The 23080-nt window shown below is 44.4% G+C and overlaps 1 protein-coding gene across 1 annotated transcript in view; it reads left to right on the top strand.

The window, feature by feature from the left end:
• Nucleotides 1-8637, top strand: part of adck1 (aarF domain containing kinase 1) — a 567898-nt gene extending 559261 nt beyond the window's left edge. The window contains exon 11 of the mRNA XM_072568152.1: nucleotides 682-8637. Coding sequence (XP_072424253.1) covers nucleotides 682-853 — 172 coding nt within the window. The 3' untranslated portion in view covers nucleotides 854-8637. The remainder of the gene's footprint in view (nucleotides 1-681) is intronic.
• Nucleotides 8638-23080: the final 14443 nt, after the last annotated feature.

Here is a 23080-nt window from a genome sequence, read left to right as displayed (position 1 = left end):
GGTATCCTCAGTTGTGCCTGAGCTCAGAACCTATGGTCAAGCCACAAATCAGCCAGGGTTCATCTTCCCCTAGAATGGTGTAATGACCAAGTGGTGAGCACGCTTATGATCTTTTTGCCACATTGAAGATACTGTATAAATACAAGTTGTTGTTGTTATAAGTTAGCTGCCATCCCATCCCATTCTTGAAGCGTGAATACTGAGCTGTTTCTTAACATGAGTTGCTCTGACCCGCTCTGAATCTAAGGATTCCTGAAGGAGTATTACTTATCTTTGTAACTACTTCTGTCAGGCAGCAGTGAGGGAGAAAATTGATCAGATATTTTTAAAAAGTGTTTACTCTTAAGGATATGGTTTAAAAGCCATGAACAAAATGAACTTCATGGAGGGTATTTAAGACAGAGGTTGATGAGTTCTTGATTGGCAAGGGGATGAGGGGTCACGGGGAGAAGGCAGGAGAATGGGGTTAAGAAACAGCCATTAATCAAATGACAAAGCAGACTCAATGGGCTGAATGGCCTAAAACTCCTTCTACATCTGATGGTCTTATCAAAGAAGGTGCTGTAAAACATGTGTTCAGCGCTAATGGTTTTCTGAAGGACCACATTTGAGGCTTGTGGTGTCTGGATTTTGTGTTCACTCTCAGGAATTTGAACATCGATTTTCTGTTTTATTTGACAGGCACGAGAGGGATAAATGTCAGTCCTGGTACGGGAAGCTGAAAATCTCCCTGTCCGAGACTCTTGATCTTTGGCAGATCAACCTTTATGAGGCATTGCTGTGGATTAAGGCAACGTTGCTGGGGAGCTGGATCGCTGAGATCTTAGGCTATCATCATCCTCACCCGCAATGACGCTGCTCTCTGCCAAAGGAAAGATGATGAATATTTATTCTCCAGTTCTCTGCTCCTCTGCAGCACTTGACACCTACTCTGGAGGTCTCCCAGATTTCCTATGCGCTCTGATGTTATAACAGATCAGGCCTAATGACTAACAAAAACTGAAGTTGCTAGATCTGCTCAGCAGGTCTGGCAGCAACTGTGGAGGAAATCCACAGTTTATGTTTTGGGTCCAGTGACCCTTTTTCAAAAGAAAAGTTAACGTCTGGCTTGGTTAAGAGTTTGTTTCCATCACTGTTAAAAGGTTAAACTGAATATCATACATTCTGCCATTCATTTGTGATATTCATTGGTCCCTTACCCCCGCCTCTCCCTTACCCCCGCCTCTCACTTACCCCTCCACCTCTCCCTTACCCCTCCACCTCTCCCTTACCCCCTGCCTCTCCGTGACGCCTCTGCCTCTCCCTTACCCCCTGCCTCTCCCTTACCCCTCTGCCTCTCCCTTACCCCTCTGCCTCTCCCTTACCCCTGCCTCTCCCTGACCCCTCTGCCCCTCCCTTACCCTCTACCTCTCCCTGACCCCTCTGCCTCTCCCTCACCCCTCTGCCTCTCCCTCACCCTCTGCCTCTCCCTTACCCTCTGCCTCTCCCTTACCCCCTGCCTCTCCCTTACCCCCGCCTCTCCCTTACCCCTCTGCCTCTCCCTTACCCTCTGCCTCTCCCTTACCCCTGCCTATCCCTTACCCCTCTGCCTCTCCCTTACCCTCTGCCTCTCCCTTACCCCTCTGCCTCTCCCTCGCCCTTCTGCCTATCCCTTACTCCCCTGCCTCTCCCTGACCCCTCTGCCCCTCCCTTACCCCCCTGCCTCTCCCTGAGCCCTCTGCCTCTCCCTCACCCCTCTGCCTCTCCCTTACCCTCTGCCTCTCCCTTACCCCCTGCCTCTCCCTTACCCCTCTGCCTCTCCCTTACCCCGCTGCCCCTCCCTTACCCCTGCCCCTCCCTGACCCCTCTGCCTCTCCCTCACCCCTCTGCCTCTCCCTCACCCCTCTGCCTCTCCCTTACCCCTCTGCCTCTCCCTTACCCCTGCCTATCCATTACCCCTGCCTATCCATTACCCCTCTGCCTCTCCCTTGCCCCTCTGCCTATCCCTTACTCCTCTGCCTCTCCGTGACCGCTCTGTCTCTCCCTTATCCCTCAACCTCTCCCTTACCCCCGTCTATCCCTTACCTCCCTGCCTCCCTCTTTTTCCTCCTGCCTCCCCCTTACCGCCTACCTCTCCCTTACCCCCTGCCTCCCTCTTACCCCTCCACCTCCCCCTTACCCCTCCGCCTCCCCCTTACCCCTCCGCCTCCCCCTTACCCTTCCTGCCTCTCCCTTACCCCTCTACCTATCCCTTATCCCCTGCCTCCCCCTTACCCCTCTGCCTATCCCCTACCCCCGCTCTCCTTTAGCCCTCTGCATCTCTGTTACTCCTTTATTTGTCCCTTAGCCCTATGCCCTGTTAGTCTCAGAAATCTGACGTTGGGATCCATCTAAATCCTCTGATAGTGCAGTTATCCCAATTGTGCCTGTACACCAACCATCAAACTCCACTGAGCGGTCAACTCCTTTGAGTTGAGAAGCTGAAGGGATCATAAAATTCAGAAGATTAACAAGCAGTCGCTGCTCTTAATTGAGAAGCTCTTTTCTCTGAAGGTATGGGGAACTTGATGGGATGGAAGGAGTGAAGTGGTGGCAGGAGTTAGAGTCCAGAAGCAGCTTCTCATTGCTCAGTCTTTCCAAGCTGATATCCAGAAATGCTTCTTCACATAAAGAAAGCTGCTGTTCTTTTTCCCAGGATGGGATCCTATTGTAAATGTCAAAACGGAGGCTGCTAGAATTTTGGTTCCCCAAGGTTATGAAAGACTTTCAGAGCAAAGGCGGGTTGGTAGAGTTAAGATGGGTGACCTGTTGGATGTTGAAGGCCAGGGTTCAAGTTCCACTTGCCCCAATGGTATAATAACATTTCTGAACAGATTGATTAGAAAATATCTACCGATCCGCCTAATTGTAAGACAGAGAATACTCAATAGGTTGAAGGGCTTCCTTCTGTTTCTCTGATCCTACTAATACACTGTCTCCGGCAAAACTCAACCACAGTTATGGGCAGCATGGGGGCTCAGTGGTTAGCACTGACAGCGCCAGGGACCTGGGTTCGATTCCACACTTGGGCGACTGTCTGGGTGGAATTTGCACGATCTCCCTGTGTTTGTGTGGGATTCCTCTGGATGCTCCGGTTTCCTCCCACAGTCTAAAGATGTGCAGGTTAGGTGGATTGGCCTTGCTAAATTGCCAATCTTGTTCAGGGATGTGTATGCTCGGTGGCTTAGCCTTGGGAAAATGCAGGGTCACAGGGGATAGGGAGTGGGTCTGGGTGGGATGCTCTTCAGAGGGTCAGTGTGGAGTCCTGGGCCGAATGGCTTGCCTCCATACTATTGGGATTCTACGGTCCTAGCAGCAAGGTTTCAGGTTTGATTCCTGCTTTGTGTTTCAGTTCAGATGACAAGTGCATTGGAGTATCAAGTTTAAGCTAAGCTCCCCCCCCCCCCTCCTCCCCACCTTGGCGTGGAAGAGTAGACAGCTACTGATCACTGTCTCATTGTAACTGTTGGAAAAGCAAAGACAATACTGAGCTCATCAGCAATGCCTTACACAGTCTGATGGCAATTGCTGGTTTGACTCAGACACAAAGTACAGTCAGAAAATGATATCCTACAAAGTATAGTCAGTTGAGTTTGGGTAACAGAAATGAAGATTAAAATTGTACTTTGATACAATTCCAGTGCACGAGCTCTGGAAGTTTTACAATGTTTCTGAAGTACTTGTGAAGTGCAAAACTGTAAGAAATCCAGTCTCTACACAGCAAGCTCCCACAGATAGTGACATGGTAATGACCAATTAATTTCTTTTTAAAAACACAGGGTGATTGAGGGATAAACATGATCCAGGGATAATGCTCTGTTCCTCTTCAAAATCGTGCAGTGGGATTTGTGCATCTCAAGCTGAAAGGACAGCGAGCAGCTCGCTCTAAGGCTTTATGTTAGACATCTGTGACAGTGCAGCACACCTTCAGTGTCAGCCTTGATCTTTCTGCTGAAGGTTCTGGAGTGGGACTTGAACCCATAACGTCCTGCCTTCAAGACGAGAGTGCTGCCAGGCTGATTCACTTCCAGTTTATTGCTGCTTGTACAGAGCAGTTCATCTACTCTTCGTGAAGCTTGACTATGTTGCACAAAGCCACTTCCACCTGAGCCCATGTCTGACTGCTCTTTCTACTTCGGTATTCACAATTTGAGACTGCTTTTGTTTTGGTCTGCCTCATCTATTTCTGAGGAGATTGCTTCTGTCTCGCAATACAAAAGCAGACTTTTCTCAGGAGCTGTCTCATTCCATCCCCACTTTCCTTGCCTTATGATTTTGATTTTTCTTTGATTTGATTGTCACATGTACCTAGGTACAGTGAAATGTTTTGTTTTGCGTGCAGTACAGGCAGATCATACCATATAAAGCACATTAGGGCAATAGAACAGAGTGAGGAACACAATGTTACAGCTGCAGAGAAGGTGCACAGAGAGGGAGATTTTTGGAAATGTGGGCATTTGTTGGCTGTGCCAGTCCCTAATTTCCCATGAGAAGGTGGTGGTGAGCTGCCTTCCCAAACCACTGCTGTCCTTGGGGTATGCAAACACCCACAATACCATTAGGGAGGGAGTTCCAGGATCCTAAACCAGTGACAGTGAAGCAACAGCAATATATTTTGACAAGAATGGAAATGGTCATGATTTTGGAAGGTGCTGTCTCAGGAACTTTGGTGAATTTCTGCTGCTCATGTTGTAGATCGTATACACTGCTGCTACTGAGTGCCAGTGGTTGAGAGAGTGGACGTGATGTCAATTATGTTGGCTGTTTTGTCTTGCATGGTGTCAAGGTTTTTGAATATTGTTGGAGCAGCACTCATCCTGTCAATGGGGAGTATTCCATCACACTCCTGACCTGCGCTTTGTTAATGATGGACAGACTTTGAGGAGTCAGGAGATGTTATTTGCTGCAGTATTCCTAGCCTTTGACTCGTTATTATAGCCACTGTACTTTTATAGCTGGTCCAGTTCAGTTATTGGGCGAAAGTGAGGATTGCAGATGCTGGAGATCAGAGTCGAGAGTGTGGTGCTGGAAAAGCACAGCAGGTCAGGCAGCATCTGAGGAGGTTTTTAAAACTGAACTAGTTCCATTTTCCCATGTTTGGCCCATATCTCTCTCAACGTTTCTATCCATGTACTGTCCAAATGTCTTTTAAATATTGTAATTGTAACCACCTCGCCCACTTCTCCAGGCAGTTTGTGCCATATATCCAAGATGACATGGAGTAAAGGTCCTGTGTCCGCTCTGACTGCTTTTCTTTTTCATTTTTTCCTCTCTTTGTCTTTTTTTAAACTTGCTCACCTTGTCCTGAGTTTGGATAACATCAGCACAACAAGAGCCCATTCTGTGGACCTCAGGTGTGGCAGGCATCTGGAACTCACTGCCTGAGAGGTTAGTAGAGACAGACACTCTCAGTATATTTAAAAATCCCTGGATGTCTACTTACCAAAGGCATGAGCTGTAGGACTACAGAGCTACTGAAGGAAGGTGACAGGATGAAACTGAGTGGCCTTCAGTCAACCACCACAGCCATGATGTGCCAAATGGTCATCATGGCATCGATCTTGGACAATTTCTATAAACTGGTGAATACCTACTTTTTCCCATCCATCGCCACAATCATTTAACATCTGATGACATTAATCAGTTTTGTCTTGGTATTGAATACACTCCAGCCTTTCAATCAGTCAATGTTCAATCACTCAGCTGCCTGTTGACTTGCAGAAAGGTAAACCACCAGAAAGATCACCACCAGTTATCTACTTGAGAATGCACAGAAGTGTCATTCCACAGAATCTGTCCCATCAATCAGCAATTGAATTTCTACGCACAGGCTGTGTTTCCAAATTGGCATTTTAATATTTCAGGTGTTTTATCTCTGTGATGTGACCCTTGTCACAACCAATTCCTGGCCAAAGGAAAAGAGGATTTCAAGAACAAATTATCTGAAATTTTAAACTAAATACCCATTGCAAATAACTCATCTTCTGGGATTGCGTTAGTTTTGTCTGTTCTCTTTTGTCCCAGAGTTGCTGGGGAAAATGTGCTTGCCATCAAGGGAGTGCAACCAAGGTTCACCAGAGGGAATCCCAGAATGCCAGGGTGTCCTGTGAGGAGAGGTTGGGTGGGCTATAGTCACTGGAGGTTAGATGAATGAGAGCGGATCAGATGGAAGTGTATAAAAATCTAACAGGAATGGACAGAACTGAATCCCAGACCATTTTGGACTGAGATGAGCAATTTCCTCAGTCAGAATATGATGAATCTGTGGAATTCTCAATCACAAAACATTGTGGAGGTCAAGTCACTGGATACATTTAAGAAGCTAAATGTAGGGGTATAGAGAGCATCAAGGAGTATGGAGAGAGAGTGGCAGAATGGCATTGAGATAGAGAATCAGCCATGTGATGGTACTCCAGTTCCTTAACAGAGCACCTTTGCTCAGTTTTTCTTACCTGCCAGCCCCTCGTAGAGTCATAGAGATGTACAGCTCAGAAAGAGACCCTTCAGTCCAACTCATCCATGCTGACCAGATATCCCCCTAAATTATTCTAGTCCCATTTGTCAGCATTTGGTTCGTATCTCTATAAACCCTTCCTATTCACATCTATACCATCCACATACCTTTTAAATGCTGTAATCTCTACCAGCCTCCGCCACTTCTTCTGGCAGCTCATTCCATATATGCACCACCCTCTAAGTATAAACGTTTGCCCCTTAGGTCCCTTTTAAAGCTTTCCCCTCTCACCTTATACCTACGCCCTCTAGTTTTTGACTCCCCTCCCCTGGGAAAAGATCTTGACTATGCACCCTATCCATGCCCCTCATGATTTTATAAACTTCTTTAAGGCCACACCTCAATCTGAAATTTCTCTTCGACCAGTTCTGCCAAACCATTATCTCTTTTTTGATGCTCAGTGAGCTTTCCCTGGTAACTTTTCCATGAAAAAAAACCCTTCCATTCAGCTTTTCCTCTCACTCCTAGAGTTTAGTTGATGTTCCCCAATCTTCCACAGTGACAGACAATCTGCCTGGAGGAGCGACCATTTCCATTTGTCATCTTAAAGGCATCCAGTAGGGTCTTCAGTGAAGGGCAGCCTCTACCATTTGAATGGAACCCAGTTGCCCAAGTGCTGCCAGAACACGTTTGCATATGTGGATGGTTGTGCCCATGAGTGAGATTGCGTGGGGATATGACACAGTGCGTAGTTAGGGTGTGGAATGCACTTCTTAGAATTGTGGGGAGGCAGGTTCAATTGAGGCATTATTATGGACTAGGCCGAACCACACAAAACATTCTTGAGCAGGCAACCCAGATCATAACTTTGCAGTTTGTTTGGTAAGTGTACAGTGAGAATGAGCCGGAGTAAGATAGCTAGGTTGACTACTAGGTTTTAAAACAGACAGAAATTTATTTATAAAATTATACAATGAAACACAAAGAGCAGAGTAAAGAACCCCTACACAACTCAGTCTATCCAAACTAGATTTAATTATGCTGTTCCGAATATACGCAACAGTTCAAATAAGTAAACCCCCTTAAAACAGTTAAAAATGGAACAGATGCTTATAGGTTAAAGTTAGAAGGCATAAAGAGAGAGAGTTTTGCAGCCTGTTTCCACACAGCTGAACTCCTAACTAGTTCTGGACTGAACTGCTCAGCTAGAGAGCGAACGACTCTCCTTTCATTATACAGGTCACTTCCAAAGCATGACCACTTTGGCCTGAAGTCTCATCTGTTTACATATAAATAAAAAGGCCTCTCAATACCCTTTAACCTCTGTACCAAATCAGTCTAATTAGAGCCCGGCCTGGGTTATTCTCCCACTGATAAAAACCAAGGACACATAATCCTTGAGAAAAGGAACAGCTTTTAGAACAAAGGGCACCAGCTTTGTGACAGCAATCATGAGGTCATTGATGATTATTTGGATAAAAATGGTGTGTAGGGTTATGGGGGAAAGACAGAAAATTGTCACTAGGTAATAGAACCGGTGAGGGGATAATGGACTAAATGGCCTAACAATTTCACTATCTGCCATGGTGTTACAGCGGAGGCAGGACTGAAGAATCCTCTGACCGATGAAGCACAACAAAAATCAAAACAGAATGCATCCTAATGATTCTGTGATTTCTTCTATGAGACATGAACAACACTGGCTGGACCAGCATTTATTGCCTGTCTTTAATTGCCCTTGAGAAGATGGTAGTGAGATGCCAACTTCAACAGCTGCAGGATTCTGTGGTTCTAAGAGGCAGAAGGAGGAAATTAAAATCTTACAACACAAGAAGAGATCAATTCAGTGAACGTCTGGCTTTGGACCCTGCTGTTAGGGGAAATACTTAAGTGACCCAAAAGTTGCGAGGCCCAACTTCTACAATCAGTTTTTGTTTATTCACTCATGGGATGGGCATTGCCAGCTATTCCAGCTTTTATTGCCCATCTCCAATTACCCAATGTGTCAACGATGTTGTTATGGGTCTGGAGTCACATAAAGGCCAGAGCAGATAAAGTTGGCAGTTTCTTTCCTTCAACAATATCAGTGAACCAGGTGGGCTTTTCCTGACCATTGACAATGGTCATTATTAGACTCAGAATTCCAGATATGTATTGAATTGACATTTCACCATTTGGATGTAAGTTTGCTCATTGAGCTGGAAGATTCATTTTCAGGTGTTTCGTCACCATACTAGGTAACGTCATCAGTGAGTCTCCGGTGAAGCACTGGTGTTAGTGGCCCGCTTTCTATTTATCTCTTTAAGTGATGTCATTTCCAGTGGAATTCCTAGAAGCATGGCATTCCAAGGGGAGCTGTATCAACAAAGATATCAACTTGGACCACATTTACCACCCTCTGAGAAGAAGAACAGGAAATGACACCACCACAAAAACTGGCATTACCACAGGAAATGACATCACCAACTCAAGTAAACCTAAACAGATAAGTAGAAAGCTGGTCACGAACACCAACACTTCACCAGAGGTTCACTGATGATGTGACCTAGTATGGTGACAAAACGTCTGAAAATGAACCTTCCAGCTAGCAAACTTACATCCAGAAACTAAACTTGAGCCACAAATCTTTTCAAACTTTCATCATCTGCCATGGCAGAATTTGAACCTAGCACATTATCTGGGTACTGTTAGGGTATCACCTCCCTTTTGGGAGTAGCAGCATTATAGTGGAGGCAGGATTGAAGAATCTCCAGACCCATGAAGCATGACAAAGTTTGAAACATAATGCTGACTTTGACCTCAAACTCAACCAGGGAATCACTCAAAGACCTCATTAACTTTCAACATACAAACAAACATACACAAACTGAATAGACCTGTCAACACAAATTGTAATTCTCCGAGAGGGGGCCTGGGCTGCCTTTGTCATTGAACTATCTGACTGCAAGATTGCCAGATCCAAGCTCTGCGGTGCTTTCTCTAGCAGTGATTGCACGTTTAATCTGAAGGTGGGATTCCAACAACAGGAAGCAATGCTTAGCATCTGCAGTCATTGTTTTTACCTATCTCTCAATAGCATTGGCTAGAAAATAATCTTATCAATCTCAGATTTAAAAGTATCAATTAATCTGGAATTTGGAGCATCGTGTATCAGAGTGATCCAACTGTAAGATCAATTTCTTCTTTTCTTGCCTAAGGACATGACTCTTAGAAGCTTGCACCTTGGAAGGAGACCATTCGATCCATTGCGTTTTTGTCAGCTCTTTGAAAGAGTTATCAAATTAAATCCTCTACTCTTCTCCCATGGCTGTGCATGTTTTTTTCCCATTTCTGGTGTATTTTCAATTTGCTTTGTGAAAGTTTCTATTGAATCTGCGTGGTCTCAGACAGTGCATTCCAGACTATTAGAGCTCGCTGTCTGTAAGGTAAACATCTCCCCACCTCCCCTCTTCCATCAATTATCACGAGTTCCTGGTGCTCATCATACTGTTGTTACTCAATCGAAACACCTATTGAACATCTCTACCTCCCGAAGCAACATGTTTGTCTCTCACCTCTGAGCCCACAGGTGAAGCTGGATGGCATCTGAAGCCAGAGATTTGAGCACATAACCTGGGTTAACACACAGAATGCCACACCAAGGGGTAATTATTATAGTACCTGATAAATAGCAACAGAAAGAAGATATTAATTCCTCTCAGTCTCTGTTGCAATTCAATGAGATCATTGCTAATGCATATCCTAACCGAATTCATCTGCCTCAGCTTTATATCTCTCAATAGCATTGGCTAGAAAATAATCTTATCAATCTCAGATTTAAAAGTATCAATTAATCTGGAATTTGGAGCATCGTGTATCAGAGTGATCCACTATCTTTTGTGTGAAATAATATTTCCACACCTCTCCGTAACGACCTGTCTCCAGTTTTAAGCTTATGCCCCTAGATGCTCCTACCAGCTAGAAAGTTATATCCACCCTGAGAAGTCCTCTCAACATCCTAAGAAATCCATAAGCCTTTGATACACCATAGAATACAAGCCTACGTGAGTGAAATATCCCTGTAAACTGGCCTGTAGAGCCCTCGTAATATTCTGACTTCCCAATCGACCACCTGGTACTTCCAGCATTGAATTCATAACACATGACTAATCAACATTTGTCAGAGGAATGTCATGATATGCCACCAAGAATACCCCACCCCAAAGCTCCAAACCCTCAAACAACAAAGGTCAGCAACAATGAAACATAAGCACAAGTAGAATTGAGTGTGTTTGAAATCCAAGGGCAGTTTCTTTGCCAGGAAATAGGGACATGTTTGAGTCCCAGGGTCCCATCTTGCTTCATGGGAATCTTAAATATTGAAGAATCAAAAACATGCCTTGACATGACAATATGTAAACTTGAAATTATCCAATGCCTGCTCTGTCTTCAGCATTTCCAAAGTGCCTCACTAACAGTGAATTATTGTCAAAGTGTAGCCTTTGTAATATAGGCCATTGCAGCAGTAATTGGGAATAACAAGGCCCACAAGCAGCAATGCAATGAATAATTGGCTAATTGCTTTAGTGTTGGCTTGGTAGTATATCAGGAGAGTTCACTTACTTCTTTCAGACACCACCTGGGGTCCCATAGACCCACCTGATCGTGGAGTTGGAACCTTAGTTTTGTATTTCATTCAAAAGGCTGGTACCTCTGACAATGTTGCAGTCCCTCAGACTTGTATTGATGTGGATTAGCACCTTAAATGCTAATGGGCGGCACGGTGGCACAGTGGTTAGCACTGCTGCCTCACAGCGCCAGAGACCCGGGTTCAATTCCCGACTAACTGTGGGGAGTTTGCACGTCCTCCCCGTGTCTGCGTGGGTTTCCTCCGGGTGCTCCGGTTTCCTCCCACAGTCCAAAGATGTGCAGGTGAATTGGCCATGCTAAATTGCCCGTAGTTAGGTAAGGGGTAGATGTAGGGGTATGGGTGGGTTGCGCTTTGGTGGGGCGGTGTGGACCTGTTGGGCCGAAGGGCCTGTTTCCACACTGTAAGTAATCTAATCTAAAAGAGTCTTAGAGTGGGACTAATGCCTGATGTTAAAACATAGCTTTAAACCATTAGAAGTTCTCTCATATTGGCAATGTTAAGGAAAACACTCATTTACTGCGTTGATCATTCTGTTGTCAATCGATTCCTGCCTCAAGTTGTCATTGAGCCAGGGTTGTCATCTGAGTTGTTGATGTGGGATTATCAATTTGTTGACAGTACTGGAAATGTTTGAACAAGGAAAACATAAGGGACAGGGCTGAGCCCTTCAGCTTGTCTCCCATTCGACCTCACAACTGATTGTCGACCTTCGCGCTATGTTCCCACACTATCCCCATATCCCTCAATGACATCAGTAAACAGAAATCTGTTGCATTCCATCAAAATCATCTGTACTTAGGAATCTGGAACATTGCAAAGTATATCCAGTTGTGAAACCTGGAGTTATAGTTTCTGAAAGGTTCACATTGTTAGAGAAACCATTTGAACTCCCAAAACTACGATGATGGATTTTTGTAACATAATGGGACTAAGGGAGATTGGAACAAATGGAGTTGGGGTGCAGAACAAACGCAATCTAATGAATGGTGGAGTAGCCTTCAGTATCTAAATGTGTTACTCTTGTTCTGAATGTTGGTTTTGACACAGTGATGATGTTTCTATTTCTGGGGTAGACCAAAGCTATAGGCCAAAACGAGGTAAAAACAATAACTGCAGATGCTGGAAACCAAATACTGGGTTAGTGGTGCTGGAAGAGCACAGCAGTTCAGGCAGCATCCAACGAGCAGCGAAATCGATGTTTCGGGCAAAAGCCCCATGAAGGGCTTTTGCCCGAAACGTCGATTTCGCTGCTCGTTGGATGCTGCCTGAACTGCTGTGCTCTTCCAGCACCACTAATCCAGTACAAAGCTATAGGCCATAGACACGATAGGCACTAACCTATCTAATAGAGAGATGAATGACCTGATTCTGTGCTACATCTTTTCATGTAATAGACATTTTGTCCCCTCTTAAACCCTGAAACCAACAGAGCCAAACACTGAAATGTCTTCCCTGTTTATTCCCAATTACACCTCTCTGCTGCCATTATGGAGCTGATATAATACTAACATAGCACAGAGACTGCGCTTCCAAAGCACTCTATTGGAGTGTACTGAGGTAGTGGAAGGAAGTTTACAAAAGCAAAGTTATTTTTGTGCAATGCTGTTCCTCGAATGATTTGTATTCAAAGCCATGGCCTTTCATCAGAAATTCAAGGTTCTATCGTTGTAGTATGTCAGTTGTCTGGTTTATTATTTCAATAAAATTCACAGATCAAGAACTACAAAGATCCCGTACCCCAACACCCACCTACTTATCAAACTGCCTCAGCAATCCGCTTACATCTAACTAATAGTATGCGACAATTTATACACTTGTTTCCATGTACCTGTGAATTTGGAAAGGCCTATGACCCTACAAGAATGTTGACAACTGAATCTGAAAACTTTACAGCTGATGCATCTCCTCAGAAAAGTGTCTCGGGGAATGTAAGTCTTGCTTACATCTGTCTCACCCGCCCCCTTATTTCCAGCTAATTTGTACAAGCATTTAATTCAGGGAAGCCAGTGAACGGTGAAACCAGGAACGATGAAAGACTCCATTGGGACGGGTGGAGTTGCCCTATAAGTAACAAGAGCTTTAAATGGAAACCATTTGAGGCTGTACCTGAACTTTTGTTCAGAGGATGTGGGTAAGCATAGTGTTTGTTGCCCATCCCTAATTACCCCTGGTATGAGTGGGTTATCCAGCTAATTCACAGTCAGCCACTTCACTGTAGATTTGGAGTCACAGGTGACAGCAGATTTATTTCCCCAGAATCAGGTCTTTACAACAATTGACCATTAATTCTTATGAATTGCATTGAATTGGGATTTCAACTCCTTTGCGAAAGCATTAACCTGGACCTCAGTGACATTACCCACCCAGTCAGCTTCTGCTCCATTAGATTATTATTTAAACAGAAAATAAAAATTAAATGTTATGCGGAAAAGGTAAGAATGTGGCACTGAGTCTGAAATAATGGGCTGAATGACCTTTCTGTGCCTTAACAACTCTTTGGTAATTGTTACTGCTTACTGTATACTCACGTCCTGTTGCTGCATGTATGTTTTTAATTAAACTGATAGGGCATATTGTGATATAATTTGCATTCTGGGTAGTGACATCCACCATTAAAGTTCAGAATTACAGAATAGATCAGGTCAGATAAAATCACAGCTGAAGCATTCGTCCCAATGTAATTTCTCCTGAAGTGCAGCAAATGTAGGGAAATAGTTGGTGACATCTTAAAAAATGTCCATATTGAAGAGCTGGATGTCTTGAAACACATAAAGGTGGATAAATCCCCAGGACCTGATCAGATGTCCCCTAGAACTCTGTGGGAAGCGAGGGGAGTGATTGCTGGGCCCTTTGCTGAGATATTTGTATCATCGATAGTCACAGATGAGATGCCGGCACACTGGAGGTTGGCTAACATGGTGCCAGTGTTTAAGAAGGGCGGTAAAGACAAGCTAAGGGACTATAGACCGCTGAGCTTGATGTAGGTGATGGGCGGGTTGTTGGAGGGAATCCTGAGGGACAGGATGTACATGTATTTGGAAAGGCAAGGACTGATTAGAGATAGTTAACATGGCTTTGTGCAGGGGGAAATCATGTCTCACAAACTTGATTGAGTTTTTTGAAGAAGTAACAAAGAGGATTGATGAGGGCAGAGTGACAGACGTGATCTGTATGGACTTCATCAAGTCGTTCGACAAGGTTCCCAGTGGGAAACTGATTAGCAAGGTTAGATCTCACGGAATACAGGGAGAATTAGCCATTTGGATACAGAACTGGCTCAAAGGTAGAAGACAGAGGGTGGTGGTGGAGGGTTGTTTTTTCAGATTGAGGCCTGTGACCAGTGGAGTGCCACAAGGATCAGTATTGGGTCCACTACTTTTTAATCATTTATGTAAATGATTTGGATGTGAGCATAAGAGATAAAGTTGGTAAGTCTGTAGATGACACTAAAGTTGGAGGTGTAGTGGATAGCAAAGAGGGTTACCTGAGATTGCAACAGGATCTTGATCTGATGGGCCAATGGGCAGAGGAGTGGCAGATGGAGTTTAATTTAGATAAATGCAAGGTGTTGCATTTTGGGAAAGCATATCAGGGCAGGACTTATGCACTTAATGGTAATGTCCTAGGGAATGTTACTGAACAAAGAGACCTTGGATTGCAGGTTCATAGCTCCTTGAAAGTAGAGACACCGCTGGATAAGATAGTGAAGAAGGTGTTTGGTATGCTTTCCTTTATTTGTTAGAGTATTGAGTACAGGAGTTGGGAGGTCATGTTGCAGCTGTAGAGGACATTGGTTCTGCCGCTTTTGGAATATTGCGTGCAATTCTGGTCTCATTCCTCTTGGAAGGATGTTGTAAAACTTGAAAAGGTTCAGGAAAGATTTACAAGGATGTTGTCGGGGTTGGTGGATTTGAGCTATAGGGAGAGGTTGAATAGACCAGGGCTAATATTCCATGGAATGTCGGAGGTTGAGATGTGAGCTTATAGAGGTTTATAAAATCATGAGGGACATGGATAGGGTAAATAGGCAAAGTCTTTTCCCTGGGGTGGGGGAGTCCAGAACTTGAGGGCATAGGTTTAGACTGAGAGGGGAAAGATATAAAAGAGATCCGAGGGGCAACATTTTCATGCAAAGTGTGGTATGTGTATGGAATGAGCTGCCAGTGAAGCGGTGGAGGCTAGTACAATTGCAACATTTAAAAGGCATCTAGGTGGGTTTATGAAAAGGAAGAGTTTGGAGGGATATGGGCTGGGTGCTGGCAGGTAGGACTAGACTGGGTTTGGATACCTGGTCGGCATGGACGGGTTGGACCGGAGGGTCTGTTTCCATGCTGTACATCTCTATGACTCTATGACTCTAAGTCAGTGGGACAAGCATTTGATTGACTGGAAGACTGATAGTTTTGGCTGGGCTTTTCCAAGCTTGACAGCATCTAATTCTGGGGCCATGTTTGGATGCAGATCACAGTGGAAGTTGATTATTTTGCGGAAGTTAGAAGCAACAGGTTCTGTTTAAAGCGGAAGCATCTGGAAAGATCTGTCCTGAGGGAATAGTATGTCAGAGCAGTAACACGGCTTTGTAACATGTCCCAACAACACCAAGGTTCACTGTTGCCTCCCTGCAGGTCAGGAAAGAGATGGTATGAGCAGCAGGAAGTGGCTGCCAGGTATATGTTTTGGTTTAACCTGGAGGGCACCAGGGAGATCAGCCATCCATTGTGTGCTTTGCAGGGGTTGAGATATCAGTCCTCGAATCACTTTTGTATCGTGGGGCAGGGTCAGTATGGAGCAAAGCCAAACCATCAGCTATGAATAGTTTACCTTCAGAGTTCAGTGGTGCAGAGGCATCCAAGTATTCTAATGAATGAATCATAAAAAGTCAGTATGCAGGTGCAGCAAGTAATTAAGAAGGCTATCTGAAATAACAGCACAGAGACTGGTATCCTGTCACCATGTCATTCTTTATTTACATGTATACAGTGTAAGGGCTCTGAACAGCCAGCTCAGAGCCAGTCCCTACAGTGAGGGAACTCTGAATCTCCTGTTTATACCTGTCAGCCAAGGCTCCATGATTGCCCCAATCAAAGTCAATGAGATCTACCTAGCCCTTGTTGCAATCGCTACACCATCCCTTACTACACGAAGAATTGAACATAAGTTTAAGGATGTTTGCTTCAAAGGCATTGGTGAGACCATATCTTGAATTCTATATTTTAGTCCCCTTATTAAACGAAGGATTTAAATAAATTGGAAGCGGTTCAGAGGAGGTATAAATATATAACCTGAAACAAGGGCGGATTTGGGCTAAAGTAGGTCAGTGATGCATGACGTGGGACCTGGTGTGGGCAGCAGAGTTTTCAATGAGCTGGAGTTGATGAAGGGAGGATTGGAGATTGCAGAGGCTACAAAGTCACAGTTTCAGCAGCAGATAATGGAGCAAAGCAACATGTAACAAGATACTTTCGTTCTAAGCATCATTTTGTGTGGGCAAGTCAACGTTCGCTTCTGCCTAGCAATAGAGGAGGAGCTCATTGCAAGGTTTTCAATTGGTCACTCAAAACAATTCAGGGTTCACTGAACAGGAGGTCAAAGGTGAAATTAGATAACAGTTAGGGCTTAAGGCAGCTGATACAGAAATTGGTAGGGTGGTACATAGTGTGCCTTAGGTAGTGGGAGGTTGGGCTGGTCAGATGGGCTGATCAAGCAAATTTTACTCCAGATAAATGTCAGGTAATGCACTGAGGCAGCATAAGTGAGGCAAGGGAATAAATTAAACAAAAAGAAACTTAGAACTGTAAGATGCTGGAAATCTGAAGCAAAAACAGAAATAACTGGAGAAACTCAACAGGTCTGGCTGCATCTGCAGAGAGAAAGAAAAGTCAACGCTTTGGGTCCAATGACTGTTTTTCCGACCACCGTTCAGTTCGAAAGAAGGTAACTGGACCCAAAATGTTGACCTGGAATGTCCCTGACCAGACTGAAACATAAATTAGCTAGTCCGACTGGGACAATAACATAAATTTGGTGACCGGTCTGAGACTGTAAGATAAATTTTGCATCCAATCTGTTATGTAAATTTGGTGTGCGGGCTGAGATTGAAACGTAAATTTGGTGTCCTCTCTGGGACTGTAATGCAAATTTTGTGCCAGTCTGGGACTGTAATTTAAATTTGGTGCTCCAGTCTAGAATCGCAGCAGATGTTGGGAGTCAAGATTAGAGGGGTGCTGGAAAAGCACGGCAGGTCAGGCAGCATTCGAGGAGCAGGAAAATCAATGTTGAGAGTGCAATAGGTGGATGGATGAGGGAGTGAAGGTGATAGGTAAGGGACCTGCATGTCTTCGGCAGAATGGGAGGGGGAGTTGAAGAGTTCAGCCAGAACGCTTCAGAGAACGTCTCCGGGACACCTGCACCAATCAACCCCACCGCACCGTGGATGAGCATTTCAACTCCCCTTTCCCACTCTACCCTGGACATGCAGGTCCTGGGCCGCTTCCATTGCCACTCCCTTACTACCCGACACCTGGAGGAAGTATGCCACATCTTCCACCTCAGGACCCTTTAACCCCAGGGCATCAATGTGGTCTTCACCAGTTTCCTCATTTCCCCCCCACCTTATCCCAGTTCCAACCTTCCAGCTCAGCAACGTCCTCATGACCTGTCCCAACTGGTCAATCTTCTTTCCCACCTATCCGCTCCACCTTCCTCTCCAACCTATCACCTTCACCCCACCTCCTTCCACCTGTTGCACTCTCAACGTTGATTCCCCTGCTCCTTGGATGTTGCCTGACCTGCTGTGCTTTTCCAGCACAGTTGGAAAAGCTACCTCCCTCCCAGCCCCACCCCCCTCCCATTTATATCTCCACCCCCGAGGCTTCCAGCCTCATTCCTGATGAAGGGCTTTTGCCCGAAACGTCGATTTTCCTGCTCCTCAGATGCTGCCTGACCTGCTGTGGTTTTCCAGCACCATCTGCAGTACTCGCTTTCTCCTCGCTACAGGCGTTACTGTGGTAGAAGGAGGCGGTTTCACAATGGAGAAATTTGAGACTTTGAGACTTTGAAAGTTGTATATATGGGATTTAAGATGAGAAGGTGCAGATTGACAGTGGGAGGGGGAGATCTATGACTAAGGTAGATAGAAAATGGTGAAAATGGGTCAATGGCCCTAAACGACACGCTAACGTTCAAACCTTTGTGCTGGAGTTTACAACTTGAAAAAGCTCAGAGAAGGTATGGACTTCCAGGGTTCAGTGGATTGGTGACTGCCTAGGAAAGGACATGGTGGCAAAGGGAATGAATTGTGAATAGCAATCTGGCACTGATAGTGGCAGTCATAAGCACACAGTAACTCATCAGGAGAGTCTGACAGTTGGTTGTATGGGAGGTGTAGGCATCACTTTAAAAAAGGTGTAATTATATCCCTGGTTACTAGGATATTTGTGAAAACCTTAAAAATGGCACAATGGTGGAAAGGTCAAACTAGTTTTCCATTTGTTTCTTAAAAGGGCAACAGCTTCACATAAGCATGTCAATAAATCTTGTTTACTTGCAGATTAAATCATACAATGATGTAAATGGTGGTGAAGCATATGAGTAATTGGTGAAATGATCTGCTTTCCAAGGAGACAAGACATTTAACTGTGAATCACAATGGTCTATTTTTGTTTAAATTCTGTCACATAGCCCATTTCCGCTGCAAGTGGTAATTGTTTTCCCAGCTTTCTCTAATACGTCTGAAGAGAAGTCAACAGTAAGGAAAGGACATCCTTACCCATTCAAATTTAGCTCCGAACTATCCCATCCCAATATCCAGTTCCACCCAGAGCATTCAAGCCCCTAGCCTGTACTTTTATAACCAGCATCGGATTGGGATTTTACCAAACAGTTTTAAAAAATAATGAATTAACATTTTAATAGCATCTTTCCCGTTATGAGATTGCCCCTAAATGCTTCTCAAGGCAATGGAGTATTTCTGGAGCGTACTCACTACTGTATTGTGAGGAAATGCAGCGTTCAGTGTGTGGGCAGCAAGAGACCACAAATGGAATATGATAAAATGAGCAGAAAATCTGTTTTTTACCGGTTAGTGCACTTACTTTATTTTATATAAATGCAAATTGTGTACAGTAGTATACCTCCAGACCTTAGTTCTATCATATTCTACAGCACCTGATATCTGTTATAGAAACCTTGCTGATTCTCAGTTGAATAAATAATGTGCACCATACTTGGAACCAGGCCATTCAGCCCTTTAAACCTGTTCTGCCATTCAATGGCTAAATATCTATCTCATAGAATCCCTGCACTAGAAACAGGTAATTCCACCTATCGAGTCCACATTGACCATCTGAAGAGGCATCCCACCCCCATCCCTCTAATCCACCTCGTCTGCATATCTTTGGTCTCTGGGTGGAAGCCCATGCAGACATAGAGAGAACCTGTAAACTCCTCACAGACAGCTACCTGAGGCTGAAATCGAACTCAGATCCTTGGCACTGTGTGGTAGCAATGCTAACCATTGAGCCACTTGCTGCTTCTTCAAACTTTCCTCACGACTGACCCCTGGAACCATTCTTGGAAGCCTCTTTTGCACCTCTCACAACCCTCCTAAAGTATGGCACTCAGAACTGCACACAACACTCCAGCTGAGGACTAACAAGTGTCTTTACACTCTGGTCATCTGTTGTAATAGTTTATTACAAAAGATTCACAGCACACACAATTTGTGTGCCAGCCTGGTTAATTTAGTGTGTTGTTTATCTTCATTCATTCAGCACACAATAAAATAAAACACTGAATTATTCGAGAGTGTGATGTCTTAGGGAACATATATCACAGAAAAGAGCATTTCTAAATTACATATTCAGAGGTATTTTAATTTACTCCTGGAATAGAGGGGATATAGATTTGCTTCAGCAACGTTGCTTGCTAATTACCTCAATGTGCAAATTCGCAGGCATTTAGGAAAGTCCAGGCAATTGTAAGTAAGTCCAGTTCTGCAGTAGCTGAATTTTAATTTATTTTTGTTTTGTAAATCCTCTTCTAATGTCACAGTAATTGTCTTTGTGAGGTCAGTGTTGGGGAAAGAGAATCAATCCTGAGAGGTACAGGTTGGATTATAGTTGACTGACAACTTCCTGCAATGTCCCTACTTGTGGAAATTGAGTTGGCAATCTGACCACTTCATGGTAACCATTACGAAGACTAACCCTCTCTCCCATTTTGCTGGGTATATTTGGTCAAGTTGGTAGGATTCCTTCCGTCCTACTGATCTAAAGGTGACAAATCAGCACTCATTTGGAATAATATGCATTCTTTAGTTCCTAATGTGTTTATTGAAGGTGACTTGACTCTTAAAGAAACCTGGTCCAAAAAGTTAATCAAATTTCAGAGACCAGAGAATAGTGTAAAGGTAGTATTGAATTTGACCAGGCTGATGAACTAACATGATCAACATTGCCTGATTTTGAAAGGCTGTATTATTAACATTGCCCCAGATACTCCGAAGGCAAAAGAGTTGTCTCTGCAGTGCAGACCGGAGTCGTTATCAAGACCATGTGGAATCCCTGTGGAAATTAAGGTGGGAAGGACAGAAACCCTTATTACATTGAAGAACTATTTAGGTGTTACTTACAATGCCAAGATATAAAGGGTAGGGACCAAGTGATGGAACATGGGAATGGAGTAATTGTTGGTCTTGATCAGCACAGATTCAATGGGCAAGGGGCCTTTTCCACTGTAGATCTCCATGACTCTATCCAATTTGCAATTCATCTTCATCTGGGCTCCTGTGAAGATGACCCTCAAAATCCGCACATTCAGAGGATTCCACGTCTGTTAAGTTTAATAGTTACCTCGAAAAGGTTAGAGCATTGAAAATGTGCTCTAACTCCTGGACAACAAATTAGCTGACTGCTTAACTCACAACTGTTCACCCCATCTGCACCTCCAACCCCTCACCAATGCTTCGAACCTTCCCAAAACCAGATCCCTCACAACAGCGGGTCTCCTCAAGCAGATGCCTTCTGACCTAATTTTGCCCAACCTTGGGCTTCCAAACCCTTGACCAGCACAGCGGCTATGCCTCCAGACCCAACTAGCTCTATTCCCTGTAGGCCTGCACTCTGTCCCCCACCTGGGCTTTGCAAACCCTCCCTGCAGGTGTTAAACCCAATGGCCCTCACTCCTGACAGACCTTGTAACGCTCCACCCCACCACCAGACCCAATGATCCCTAATCCCAATGACACTGCTGTATCTGCCCTGAAGTCCTTCCTCACCCGACAGCCACTCCCTCACCAGCCTGACTCCCCAAGGCTGAACATTTCCGATATGAGGTGGCCCCTTCTCACCTGTTGAACCAAACATACTGCCATTACTTTTCACCCTCCCTCTAAGACCTGACATCCACTTACCAATGTCACAAAGCTAGTCCCTTTTTTTCCTGAAAGCTGTTCCTTGGCTCAAGGAGACTCTGTCCTTGATTTTTTACAGAGGGGCAATAAACCAGATCGGGCTCCAATCAGTCTGGTTTGGTACAGAGATGAAAAGGATTCTGGGAGGCCTTTTGTTGATATGTAAACAGATGAGACTTCAAGCCAAAGTGGTCATGTTTTAGAAGTGACCTGTATAAAGAGAAGGCAATGGTCAGCTCTCTAGCTGAGCTGAGCAGTTTTAATTCGCTCTTGATGTGGTGAGAGGTTCAACAAGGAGCTGTGTAGAAACTCTCTCTCTCTCTCTCCTTCTGCCCTTCAATTTCAATCTGTAAGCATGTGTTCCATTTATACTGGTCTTTAAAGGGAGTTTGCTTATTTAGACTGTTGTGTATATTCGGATCTGCATAATTAAGTCCACTTTGGATAGAAGACTGAGTTCTGTAGGGGCTCTTTCTTCTGTTTTTTGTGTTTCATTGTGTAATTTTATGAATAAATTGTTGTTTGTTTTAAAATCTAGTAGTCAACCTAGCTATCTTACTTTGGGTATTTTTCACTGTACACTTACCGAAGCAAATTGCAAAGTTATGATCTAGGGCTGTCTGCTTAAGAATATTTTGAGTGGTCTGGCCTAGCGCGTAACAGATTGGGGGCTCTTTGGGGGATTTTAAACTGCGAGTGATTTTAAACATTCCTGAAGAAGGGCTCATGCCCGAAACGTCAATTCTCCTGCTCCTTGGATGCTGCCTGACCTGCTGCGCTTTTCCAGCAACACATTTTCAGCTCTGATCTCCAGCATCTGCAGTCCTCACTTTCTCCTGGACAAAGCATAGGATAGGAATGGCTCTTTCAGTCGCCAAAAGTTTTCTGGCTGTGGATGCGGTGACTTTGCCAAAAAAGGGAATAAGACCAGGTTGCAAGAATTAGCAGAGAAGCTGGAATTGGAACTGCCTGCTTTTGTGAGGAAAGAAGAGATAATTACAGCAGTAGCTCAGCATTTAAACTTGCTGGAGAAACCCTCAGAATTTATAAAGATGGCAAGGATTCAATTGCAAATGAAGCAGCTTGAGTTAGAGGCAAGAGAGAAGGAAAGGGCAGCAGAAATGAAACAGTTTGGGTTACGATTAAAAGCAGAAGAGAGGGAAAACAAGCAGGGAAAGAAAAAGAGAGAGCTTTTGAGCTTCAAAAACTGGCATTCAGCTTAAATGGCTGGAGATAAAGGCTGAGGGTAGGCTTAGTAAGGATGAGCAAGTCCCTGGTAGTCAGAAACCTGGTGAAAAACTTTAAGTATGTTCAAGCATTGTCTAAATTTGATGCGAAGGATGTGGAAGCCTTTTTCATCTCATTTGAAAAGGTAGTTAAACAAATGCAGTGGCCAGTGGCAATGTGAGTTTTGTTGATCCAAATGAAACTTGTAGGTCGGGCTAGTGAGGTCTTTGCATCGCTATCAGAGGAGGTATCCGGGGAGTATGAGGAGGTGAAAAAAGCCATTTGAAGTGCTGATGAGCTTGTACCAGAAGCCTATAAACAACATCTCAGGAACCTAAGG

Source organism: Chiloscyllium punctatum, chromosome 4 (assembly GCF_047496795.1).
Source record: "Chiloscyllium punctatum isolate Juve2018m chromosome 4, sChiPun1.3, whole genome shotgun sequence".
NCBI classification, from domain to species: Eukaryota; Metazoa; Chordata; class Chondrichthyes; order Orectolobiformes; family Hemiscylliidae; genus Chiloscyllium; species Chiloscyllium punctatum.
This window is presented reverse-complemented; position numbering and strand designations above follow the sequence as displayed.